Below are 12,865 nucleotides of genomic sequence, written 5' to 3' on the forward strand. Positions count from 1 at the left end.
GGCTGGCTGGCCAGGAGGTGGGGGGCGTCTGGGTGGAGGGAGTGGGGAGAATTTGATCGGGTGTTTTAGAGCTGGGACGGGTCGGGGCTGCCCCTACCCCGGGGCCACCCGGAGTGGGCGTTAGTGCGAGGGGCGCTGGAGCGACGCTTCTTGGTCCGGGCGTGGAGTTTCCTCTGCTAAACGGCGGGCAGGGTTCGTCTCCACAAAGTCATTCACTGAGACTGCCCCCCGCCCCCGAGAGCCACCCATGGGGGTGCGGGCGGAGGGTGCCGGGCGCGAGGCGGGGGGTCGGGTCGGTGGTGGGCGGAGTTGGGATGGCGCCCAGGGGAGAGGGTCTGGGTGGTGGTGGTGGGACTGGGGGAGGCTGGGTGTCACGTTGGCCCCGGCGAGGACTGTCCACACCCAGCCCGCGGCCTCCTGTGTCCTGGGCCCGGGAACCCCGCGACCCAGGACGAGGTCCGCCTGGAGAGGAAGGTGCGACAGTGGGAGGATTGGGGAGACATCCAGCAAAACATAGGGAGCTCCAGGGGAGACGGGGTGCACGGGGACCTGCTGGGAAAGGGAGCTGCGGATCCACCCGAGGCTTCCAGGCCCCGAGGGTGGGATGGGGCCCCGCAGGGGGAGCCCGCCTGGCTCCGGAGCAGCTGGACTTCGGCTGCAGGGCCTGTTGCCTCCCAGCAGGGAGCAGGGTCCCAGCTCTGCCCGCGCCTGGAAGGACCGAGCTGTGAATCTGGGGTCAGTAGCTATGCCCTAGCAGCGGTTCTCAACCTGTGGGTCGCGACCCCTTTGGCGGCCGAACGACCCTTCCACAGGGGTCGCCTAAGACCATCCCGCATCTCAGATATTTACATGACGATTCATCACAGTAGCAACATGACAGTGATGAAGTGTGAACGAAAATAATTCTATGGTTGGGTCACAACATGAGGAACTGTATTTAAAGGGCCTGAAGGTAGAGAACCACTGAAGGTGCATTTGTGGGCGAAAAATCATGCCAACGAGCGCATCGCCCTGCCGGGCCCTGTTCCAACACACGTCTGGGAGGTCCCTGGCTCTTTACCGTGGAAACGGCTCTCAGCCTGCGTTCCTTTGGGATAGACTTGATGGCGTTTCCAGCTTTTATGTGTCAGAGCAGGAATGCGGGCTTTTGTCTTTGCTCGGAGACGGGGGGCTGGAGAATGGGGCGCAGCAGCGCAGGAGATTTCTGTTCCCAAGATTCCTGCTCTTCGCTGGAGGCTGGAGGGCAGGGCGCTGCCCAGTGCAGGGTGGGGGGTAGCGGGGTGCGGCCAGGCAAGAAGATGCCTGCAAACCCAGAGATAGCATCGGCTCCCGGATAGGACACTCAGCTAGGGTGGCTTTGGAAATAATTTCCTGAAGGTTAGATGAAACGGTATCGCTGGAGATTTTGCAATGGTAATCATGGGGCGCGCATATGGAACACTCTCGTGTGAAACCCCCAGTTTAGACACACCTCCAATCTCTGTCCAGTGGGGTAAATTAAGACCCCCTCTGACCACACCATGTCTGTTTCCCTTTGACTCATCCGGCCACCAACTCTTCAGCCTGATGTGTGGGCATCACCCTTGAGAAGCGCAGTTTTCATTTTATAGATTCCTTAATGGGGCTCGCAAAACAGTCCCGTGTTTGAAGTGAGCTCTTCAAAGCGAATCTCCAGCACAGCCCTGAGACTCCACCTCAGCCCCCCGCCCCCCACCGCCCCCCCCCAGCTGTGTCCTGGGTGGAGGAGCCTTTCCAGGTGCACTTTTCTCCCATGTCTGCACCCTTTCACCTCTGTAACCTGCGAGAGTTCCCCATGACCCCCCTGGTCCCCCACACACAAAGAAAAGAAGAAAAAAGGAAAGGGGGGAGATTCCTAGCGGAGCAGGAACTGTTAGGGATGGTGAAAACGGATTCGCACCAGTTCAGTTGCTGAGATGTCTCTACCCCGTTACAAATACTAAGATTCTTTTTAAATATGTGCTCAGTATTGTCCACCATATAAAACCTGCCTTGGGAATTGCAGTGTTATCTATTATCTATTAGAAATAGTATGTAATTGGACGCAGTTAACCTACCTTTTTGCTAAAATGGCTCTAATTCTAAAGGAATTAAAAGTGTTGTTTTATAGCATACCATGCTTTTCCCCTGGGACTCTATGAATTCTGCCCGAACCCTATGTTGACAAATTGGCATTCTACCTTTTCAGATTTTATAGCATTAATTAAAGAGAATATGTAATGTGACTCCTTTAGCAGAAAGACTTTTTTTTGTTGTTCTTGATAACAATGAACATAGTCATCTTTTTAAAATAAAAATGGGTATAATACTTCCTGTTATTTTTTTGCCTTAGTGAAAAAAGCTTAAGGCAAATAAAGGAAGTAAATGAGAACTAGTTTATGTTAAAGCCATGATCATAAGGAAGTCAAAGTTTTAGTATATATTTAGATCGATGTATTTAGATCAGCGCATTATCCGCTACCTTTTCAAAAGGAGATGGTTGCTGTTCACACTGAAATACAGCCCAATCCTGAATCACCTGCTGAATCACTCATGCCTCTAAGCCCATGCACATTTTTGGGCTCTGTTGTCATTCCCTTGGCACTTGGTATTCCATATATGGCACCTGACTTGTGGTTAATCATCCTTTTCATGAAACTGGATTCCCATCTTACCCAGACTTTGTTAGAAGGAAATTTAGTAGGATCCTCTCAGCCCTGAGAATACTCAGGTAAATCTTACAGGTTACCTTTGAGATGTTAAGAATTTGAAAGACGATATTTCCACTTTGCAGAAGGCGGGGTACACAGAAAAAATTATGTATTTAAAATTCCTAACTATTATGCTCAGTCAAGACAATGTCTTTATTTTTAAGACATCCCATAAATTTTAGTTCCTTAAGCTTCTTTTTCCTTCATGAAAAAGGGTGTTCTTTCAGGAGCCCACCTTGTACATTCACTGTAAAACTGAACAGCATGCAAAAGTGAAGCGATCTCAAGTAGCATCTTTAGTCTTCACTCTCCTTTTGGCATTAGATTTTTCTATCAGTATTTAATGATTTGTATGATAAGCTTTGTATCGTACGATTCATAAAATTGGGCAGTACTGTAATATGAACCAAGGCAATTTATTTCCCCAGACTACAGTAGATAATACTTTATATTATCATTTTTTAAAATTTAAATTGTTATATTTTGATTTAAAGTTGTTTGCCACTCTAGGTTATATAATTCAGATATTTAAAGTTGTCCTGAAGGGTTCTCATGAAAAGAGAGATTTTGTAACTCCAATAGCCAATCCATAATTGACCAATTTGTAAAAAAGCCTTTTTGAACATTGCAGTTTTTATTGGGCACTCTTTTATATAAAAGTTATTTTAAAAATATCTTTAAAGGTCAGTACTTCACCATTGCTAATCTGATTATGCCTTAACATTTTTTTACTTTATTTTCAACAACATATCCAATCCCCACACATATAGTATCAAATCACTTTTACTTTCAAGAAACAAGAAATAACTGAAGTCTATATATGAATTTCACCCCTCTAAAAATGATATTAATGAATTAATTGCATATTCTTTCTAATGAGGTACTATACAGCAATGAAAATGAACTACTGCTGTATACTCAGCATGCATAAATTTCACAAATGTAGTTTGAGCAAAGAAACCCAGTGTCCACAGCAAGCATGGCTGCATACATTTAAAAGCCCAAAATTGGCAAAATACACCTGTATCTTCTTGGGGAGAGGAGGAAATGCAATTGGAAAGAGGCCTTGAAGATAACAGTAATGTTTTATTTCATAACAATGAAGGTGAATGTTCTAGTTTTCATTTTATTATTTAAAAAAAATACCTATTTATGCTATATGTAGTCTTCTGTATTTATGGTTTAGAAAGAACATTGAAAAAATAAACAAGCAATAGAGGGAATGAACAAAGCCAAAAGTTCTATGAAAATATAAACCTTGCTATGATTGAGCAAGTAAAAAATAGAGAGGCACAAATCCAACAATATTAAGGTAAGAAGGAAGCATACTTATCAAGAGGAGAAATGTTTTAAAAAATAGATACTAATATTAATAGATTATTTCAATTAATTTGAAAACAGAGTTGGGCAATTTCTTACAAAATCCAAATTGCCAAAATTGACTCAAGGGGGTATACAAAATGTAAATAGACTTAGAACCATTAAAGGCATTGGATTAGGAGCCAAACACACGCCTTCATTCACATCCATTAGGCCCAGGCCTGTGACAGGTGAATTCTTCCATAGTTACATGGAACAGGTAATTTGTACCTTATGTAAGTTATTTCAGAGAACAGAAAAAAGTTATCTCATTTTATGAGGATTGTATGACGTTGAAAAGTAGTAGCTTGATCTTATTTATGGACATATATTTAAAATACTAAAATAAATAGCAGGAAGATTATCATGCCCTATAAGGTTTATCACAGAAGTGCAAAGATGGTTTCACATTAGAAAATTTACTATTGGATTTTAACATAGTAATATATCCAGAGAGAGGAGAACATATGTTCCTTTCAAAATAAGTGGATAGCTATCTTTATCGTTATAAAAATTTTGAGCAAGTTAGGGATATAAGGGAATAACCCTTCTTAATATAATGAAGCCTACTTAAAATGGATGAATGTGTGAATGAAAGGAAAAGAGAAATACTCAAAATTAATGGTGAAATGCTAAAAACATTCTCTTTAAAGTTAGAAACAAACCCAGGTTGGCCACTATACCTGTCTTTGTTCAGCAATCTGCTGGAGGTACTCACAAGCACACATTAAGATAAAAATCTAATTGCTATTTTACCTGCTGTAGGATTACCTTCATGGGAGACCCAACACTATCTTGACAAACTACTAGAGCTAATAAAAGTAAGCAAGTTTTCTGGATAAAAAAATCTAAAAGGATTTTGATCAGCTGATCATGAAAAAATTATGGAAGAGTAGAAAGCTGAATAAAACTAACCAGATGACAGGGATTGAGGTCACCATAACTAATACCATGTTTGTTTTGGTCTTCGGGTCCCTTACATTTCCTCAAGAATTAATGTTGAATTATTCCAATAAATAAATTAATTAATTAATAAAATAAAGCTATTTGGGATTTTGATGGAGATTGTATTGCATCTATACATGTAATTTGGGACTATGTCTTCTGATGTATGAAGATGACATATCTGTTTTGAAGGGCATTGTTTGCTTGTGGTTTCAGATATTTTTTATTGCTAGCATACAGGAATGCCATTGACTCGTGTATTTTGGTCTATGTTCTGCAAACGTTTATTATTAATATTATTTTTGGGTGGACTTCTTAGGATTTCCTATGTATAAGGTCATATCATCTGCAGATAGAGATGAGTTTACTTCTTTTCCAACCTGGATGCCTTTAGTTTGTTTTTTCTGTGATTCCCTGGCTGGCAGAGCTCCAGGCGGTGCTGAATGGAGCGGGGAGAACAGGTGTCAGGTTGCCCCTCAGGTTAGAGGGAAGCAGCCCTCCTTGGAGTGCGATGGTAGCTGTAGGTCTTCCGTAGATGCCCTCGCTCCTGTTGAACAAGGTCCCTTTTATTCCCAGTTTGTTCATCATAAATGGGTGTCGAATTTTGTCAAGTGCTTGTTTTACATCTGTTGAGATGATCATGTAGTTTTATTGTTTTTTAAAAAAATACTTTATTGAGGTAAGATTTACATACACAAAGCTGTACATGTTTAATGGTACAACCTGGTGAGTTGGATAAGCATAAATCTGTGACATCATCGCCACCGTCTGTGCCATAAACATACCCAAAACACTCACAAGTTTCCTCCCACCCTCATTATTATTATTTTAACATTAAGTGTACAGTACAGCATTGTTAACTATAAGCACTGTGCTAGACACATCTCTAGAACTTATTTATGTTGCGTAACTAGAACCTTGTTCTTTATTCTGTATCTTATTCATGCAACCTTTTTTTTTTTTTTTATTCTAGGTCTTCAGTTTTGCTTGTGAAGCCTGCAAAAAGGTGGTATTTCAGACACCTTCTACACTAGAGGCAGACAAAATGCTGGGCAGAGGTGAGCAATTTCAAAATGGTGTTTTTAGAACAGAAACGAGTTTTGCCTACCCTGGAAAGAGCAGCTTGCCCAATCGGTGCATTGTGGAATTAGCCTGCGTATTTGTAATTAGAGACAAGTCAAGATAATTTAAATATATGTTTCTGCTCTTTATACCTGCACTGAATTTGAGGTGAGTGCTAAGGTTCCAGGCCCTGTTTCTGTGGTCATTCAGGCTTCGAGGGTCTAACAATTACATGAAGATTTACATGTAGGACTGCAGCCTGGAGAAGGACAGGTAGGGCGCTGAGCGATCAGGGCAGGGTTATCAATGCTGGGGCTGCCTCCGGGAGCATGGCAAGGGGAGCCACTCCATTCAACACAGAACTTAGCCCTTAGCATCTTGAGGAGTTAGGGAGCCTCAGACGTCAGCATCAGGGAAGCTCGGCCCAGGCCGACTTTCTCTGTGGTACAGGGAATATTGGAGGAAAGTGTCATGATAGGTTTTTAAAAAAATATATTGATTTCAGAAAGGAAAGGAGAAGGAGAGAGAGATAGAAACATCAATGATGAGAGAAGCATTGATCAGCTGCCTCCTGCACAGCCCATACTGAGGATCAAGCCTGCAACCCAGGCATGTGCCCTGACCAGGAATCAAACTGTGACCTCCTGGTTCATAGGTCGATGCTCAACCACTGAGGCATGCCAGCCAGGCATGTCATAATGTCTTAAAAAAAGATATAGCTCTTCCCAGAGATACCAAAAAGTTTTTCAACAAAGTGCACCATTTCTGGTTATAGTGCCTCACTTACTTTTATTAAACAAACTAGAGGCCCGGTGCATGAATTCGTGCACCAGTGGGGTCCCTCGGCCTGGCCTGCGGGATCCAGCAGAAACTAGCTCTCTGACATCCCCCTAGGGGTCAAATGCACGAGTTTGGCCAGCTGGGGAGGGGCCGTGGGAGGGCCTCAGGGCATGTCTGGCCCATCTCACTCAGTCCTGATGGGCCGGACCCCAGCAGCAAACTAACCTACTGGTCGGAGCGTCTGCCCTCTGGTGGTAAGTGCACATCATAGCGAGCGGTTGAGCGGCCTTAGCATATCGTTAGCATATTATGCTTTAATTGGTTGAACGGATGACCAGACACTTAGCATATTAGGCTTTTATTATATAGGATGTCACTGTTATTCCTATGGAGATAAAGAAAGGAGCTACTGTAGAGAGTGGCCAGGGGTGTTCCTCTTGGGAAAGAGACTGGAGCTTGTCGCGGTGCTAAAAATGCGAAGAAGAGAGAAAGAGATCATTGCTCCTGAAGACGGGCACTTCTTTCTGACTGAACACTCCCGCCTGATTGGGGTGAGAGAGAACAGGATGCGTGGGCAGCGTGGACTCTCTGCGAGGTTCCCACTTCAGTGAGTGCTCGTTTACCAGCGTGGTTCTGTGAAGGCAGCCAGTTGAAGAATGGGGTGGATTTGATATTTTGATATAAGTATCAAAACACTTAAAGTGATACTTATATTTGCTTACTCTTTACTAGAGGGCAACATTTCCAGAGAAAGAAGACCCCATGTGGCCTCTTGGTGGGGAGTTTTGCAAAACTATGAACACAGGGGACTGTGAGCTCTGGGGGTGTGGGAGGGGGATGGTGGGGGGCTGAGGGGAGTGTCACAGAGAAGTGCCCGGGGGAAGAATTCGAAGGTAAAGTTGACTGTTTTCCTTACTTGACTGTTTTCCTAACTCATACACTGCCTGGCTGGCTGTGTAGGCTGAAGACTGTCGTAAAAGACTCATAGTCAAGTGAGCGTCTGTTTATTGATTCAGGTGTGTGTGGGCCTGTAGCTCAGCTTTGTCATGCCTGCAGTACACACACCCCTTTCATAGGAAAATCCCTTTCATAGCCTTCGAGAAGCACAGGAAATCTTAAAGCCCCTTCCTTCATACAAATATCCAATCAGGACTGTTTTTTTAGCTGAAAGAAAATTATCCTTTTAAAAATACACATGTAAAGAGACTGCGTAAGATATTTGTTACATGTACGGTGATTGGTCTATTTCTGCCTCCTGGTTTTGGAGACGACTGTAGAAGTCATTTTTGCCACATTTTTTTCTGTTTGCATGCATTTCTGCTTTACAACATGGACATTTTTCTCGCAGTGAATTTCGGCGAGTGCCTCAGGTCTGCGGACCTCATCCAGTCCAGCGACCCTGACTTCAGAGTTCTCCGTGACGGGTCTGTCTACACGGCCAGTGCTGTTGTGTTATCTGATGGGAGGAGATCGTTCACCATTTGGCTTTCCGACACAAAGAAACAGACACAAAAGGAGATTAATGTGCTCCTGGAGCCTCAGAAAAAGGTATGGAAAGGGCATTGATATTTTCAGGCACGTCCTTCTTTTCATTTAAATATACATAGTTTTTAAATCGCAAAGAGGACCAAAGGATACATGGGATTTTTTCCTCTCCCTTTTCCTTACCTTGTGTGTACTTTCCCTTCCCCTCTCCCCTCTCCTCTTTCTTAGCATTGCTAAAACCGGGATTTTGCTTTGCGGAATCTAAATGGCACCTCCTCTGTGAAGACTTCTTCCACTGCTAAAGCCCAAGTAATTGCTTTTGTGAGCCGGTGGGAATTTGGCTTACCCTCTATTGCAACATTTTGAGTTATTTATTAAAAATATTTCTATTAATTTCAGAGAGGAAGGCAGAGGGAGGGAGAGAGAGAGAGATAGAACATCAATGATGAGAGAGAATCATTGAATAACTGCCTCCTGCATATCCCCATTGGGGATCGAGCCCGCAACCCGGGCATGTGCCTTGACTGAGAATTGAACTGTGACCTCCTGGTTCCTAGGTTGACGCTCAACCACTGAGCAACGCCGGCCAGGCAACATTCAGTTTTTTATTAGTGCAAACAATTTACCTGCGGTCGTTTGAGGGCATGAATTGACCCCCTTTTTGCTGATAGTGTTGGTAGTACCTGACCCATCCGTAGTCCATAGTGTATATGACATTAATGCTAAACGCTGTGGTTCTCAGTGACTATGAGGCTGGCTTCCAGCACCCACGGTGGCTCTGACGTTAGATAGGATGGAAGCCTGGAGCTTGATAAGTAGGAAAAGAGTATGCATGGCCTGGCATTGGCCCCCGCCCAGGGGGTCTCTCACTGCCATTCTAGTGCACAGCCCGAGGAATGGAGTAGTCACAGAAAGGATGAAAGGTTTAGGCTGGGTTACGACTCATCGATGTGAAGTGTGTTAGTGATAGAGAGTTAATTTAAGTATCGGCTTTGCACTTTAATAAGTGTTTAATAAAATTAATTAATTCTCAGGAAATAAAAGGTCTTCTTTGCTGTGCACGAAATGAGATGGAAATCACTGTAACATCCCATGGAACTCTTTGCAGTGATGGAAATCCCATGGGACTGTCTGCCATGGCAGCCCAACACTAATGGCTGCCGAGCAGTGGGCATGTGGCGTGTTACCGAAGGATGGACTTTTATATTCTACTTACTTCTAATTAATTTACACTTAAATAGTCACATATGGCTACAGCAGGGCAGAGGGAGTGGTCAGGCAATGAGGTATATTCTTTTTTTTTCGCTCTGGTTCGCCCGAGAGTATGAGGTTTTAGCAGAAAGAACAAGTAAGAGCTGCACAGGAACTAAGGGAGCCTTAGCCGGTTTGGCTCAGTGGATAGAGCGTCAGCCTGTGGACTGAAGGGTTCCAGGTTTGATTCCAGCCAAGGGCACATGCCTGGGTTGTGGGCTCGATCCCCCGTGGGGGGCGTGCAGGAGGCAGCTGATCAATGATTCTCTCTCATCATTGAAGTTTCTATCTCTCTCTCCCTCTCTCTTCCGCTCTAAAATCAATAAAAATATATTTAAAAAGAAGTAAGGAGACAGTGATGCTTCTGCTAACTGGAGCGGTGGTCAGTGTCAGGAAGGTGTGCACCAGGGGATTCTCTTGTGTATGAAACCTTTACCACCTGCATACACTCTCTCTTACCCTCCTAAGGAAAAGTCCTTATCTGGCCTTTAGCTTCTGTGTGGAAATTCTTGAGATTGACCCTCCAGGGAGGTGTCAGGTGTATGGGCTGTTTGTGATCTTACCACAAAGTGGGTTGTGAGGCTTTTGTTTATTAATTTTCTTTCTCTAAATGCAGGTGCTGAGGAAAAGACACGCTAAAGAAACGGTGCTCCGGCGATCCAAGAGGCGGTGGGCGCCCATCCCCTGCTCCATGCAAGAGAATTCCTTGGGCCCTTTCCCTCTGTTTCTTCAACAGGTAGGTTTTGCATTACTTCTGACTGGGCATCTTTTAATTCCAAAAGCCTGTTTTATTCAAATTTAATAACTCTTTAAATGTTTAAAAAAAAACAGGTTTGATTGAAGATATTAATAAAGTCATGAAGTGTAATAAAAGTGAGTAAAGTGAGAAAAAAATCAATAAAATCTGTAATAATAAAAGCATAATATGCTAATTAGACTGGACAGCCGAATGACCTTCCAGACGTCATTCCAGACGTCCTTCCAGATGAAGCTGCTGTGGCGGAGGCCAAGGCAGAGACGGTTAGGGGCGATCAGGCAGGCAGGCGAGCAGTTAGGGGCGATCAGGCAGGCAGGAAGAGTGGTTAGGGGTGATTAGGCAGGCAGGCAGGCGAACAGTTAGAGGCAATCTTTTCATGTGGCCATGCTTAAAAGCAAGAGAGACAGAGAAATGTCTTTCTTTAGGGCAGCTTTGTGTTTGGCCATCACTTTTAATACAGTTTAACAAAGATTTTTTGGGGGGAACATTATTTCTTTAATTAAACTTATTGGAGTGGCATTGTTTAATAAAATTATATAGGCTTCAAATATACAATTCTATGATACATCATCGGCATATTTCATTGTGTTCCATTATTTTTTTATTATTTTCTTTTTAAAAAAATTTATTGAATTTAATGGGTGACATCTATACTAATAAAAGGGTAATATGCTAATTAGACTGGATCAACCGGATGTCTTCCAGACATCTGAAGTCCTCCTGGACAAAGCCACGATGGTGGGGGCCAAGGCAGAGGCAGTTAGGGGAGAGCAGGCCGGCAGGGGAGCAAGCAGTTAGGGGCGCGATCAGGCCAGCGGGGGAGCAGTTAGTGGCGAGATCAGGCAGGCAGGCAGAGGCAGTTAGGGGTGATCAGGCCAGCAGGGGCTCAGTTAGGGGGGATCAAGCCGGCAGGGGAGCAGTTAGGGGCAATCAGGTCAGCCGGAGAGCAGTTAGGGGCATCAGGCCAGCAGGCAGAGGCGGTAATGGGCAATCAGGCTGGCAGGGGAACAGTTAGGGCGATCAGGTCAGCAGGGGAACAGGCCAGCAGGCAGAGGCAGTTGGGGGCGATCAGGCAGGCAGACAGAGTGGTTAGGGGCGATCAGGCAGGCAGGCAGGTGAGCAGTTAGGAGCCAGCAGTACCGGATTGGAGAGGGTGCAGGCTGGGCTGAGGGAGACCCGCCCCGCCCCAATTCCCTGTGCATGAATTTTGTGCACCGGGCCTTTAGTTGGTTAATAAAATTAAATAGGTTTCAAATGTACAGTTCTATAATACATCATCTGCATATTGTATTGTGTGTTCACTACCCAAAGTCAAGTCTTCTTCTGTTACCATTTATCCCCTCTTTACTCTCCTTTCCCCATCCCCTTTTTTCTCTGGTAATCCACTATACCATTGTCTGTGTATGAGGTATTTATTTATTTATTTATTTGCTTAATCCCTTCATCTTTTCATCCAGCCCCTCAAACAACTTTTTAGCTGTCAGTCTGTTCTCTGTATCCATAAGTCTGTTTCTGTTGTGTTTGTTAGTTCATTAGATTCTACATATGAGTGAAATCACAGGGTACTTGTCGTTCTCTGACTGGCTTATTTCACTTAGCATAATACTCTCCAGGTCCATTTATGCCACTGCAGAAGGTAAGATTTCCTTCCTTTTTTATGGCTGAGTAGTATTTGATTGTGTAAATGTACTGCTGGGTTTTTTTTTTCCCCCAAAGAGAGGAAGGAAGAGAGAGGGAGAGAAAGCGAAACATTGGTTGTTTGCCTCCCATACGCCCCCCACGGGGAATCAAACACGTAACCTGGGTATGTGCCCTGACCGGGAGTCACACTTGACACCTTTTGGTGTTCAGGACTATGCTCCAACCAACTGAGCCACACTGGTTGGCCAGGACAAGGACAGCTTTTTTATCCATTCATCTACTAAGTAGACATTAAGGGATATTAGCACCCTCTGAGATGCTGTCATCCTCAGCTTCTGTCTTTGCACCACGCCTCCAACCCACTGGCCAATCCTGTTGGCTGTATCTTCAAATTATATCCAGAATCTAACCACTTGTCACCACCTCTGCTGCTACTGTGCTAGCCTAGCAAACTATCACTTGCCCCTGCATTATTGCAGTAACTTTCTAAATGGTCTTCCTGTTTCTTCCCTCTGCATCTATCCAAGTCTAGTTTTAACAATTATCAAGTGCTAGAGGCCTGGTGTGCAAAATTTGTGCACTGGGGGGGGGGGGGTCCCTCAGCCCAGCCTGCACCCTCTCCAATCTGGGACCCCTCAGGGGATGTCCGACTGCTGGTTTAGACTCTAAACCAGCAGTCGGACATCCCTCTCACAATCCGGGACTGCTGGCTCCCAACCGCTTGCCTGCCTGCCTGCCTGATTGCCGCTAACCACTTCTGCCTGTCAGCCTGATCGATGCCTAACTGCTCCCCTGCTGGACCAATTGCCCCCAACTGCCCTCTCCTGCAGGCCTAGTCCCCTCCAATTGCCCTCCCCTATTAGCCCAGTCACCCCTA

At 44.6% G+C, this 12,865-nt stretch overlaps 1 protein-coding gene across 1 annotated transcript in view; it reads left to right on the plus strand.

The window, feature by feature from the left end:
* Window positions 1-12,865, plus strand: part of DSC3 (desmocollin 3) — a gene marked incomplete at its 5' end in the record, with an annotated part of 40,643 nt that overhangs the window by 795 nt on the left and 26,983 nt on the right. Inside the window, 3 exons of the mRNA XM_081097940.1 lie at window positions 5,986-6,070; window positions 8,203-8,402; window positions 10,207-10,326. Coding sequence (XP_080954066.1) covers window positions 5,986-6,070; window positions 8,203-8,402; window positions 10,207-10,326 — 405 coding nt within the window. The remainder of the gene's footprint in view (window positions 1-5,985; window positions 6,071-8,202; window positions 8,403-10,206; window positions 10,327-12,865) is intronic.

This window comes from Myotis nattereri, assembly GCF_964212035.1.
Source record: "Myotis nattereri genome assembly, chromosome: 8".
NCBI lineage: Eukaryota > Metazoa > Chordata > Mammalia > Chiroptera > Vespertilionidae > Myotis > Myotis nattereri.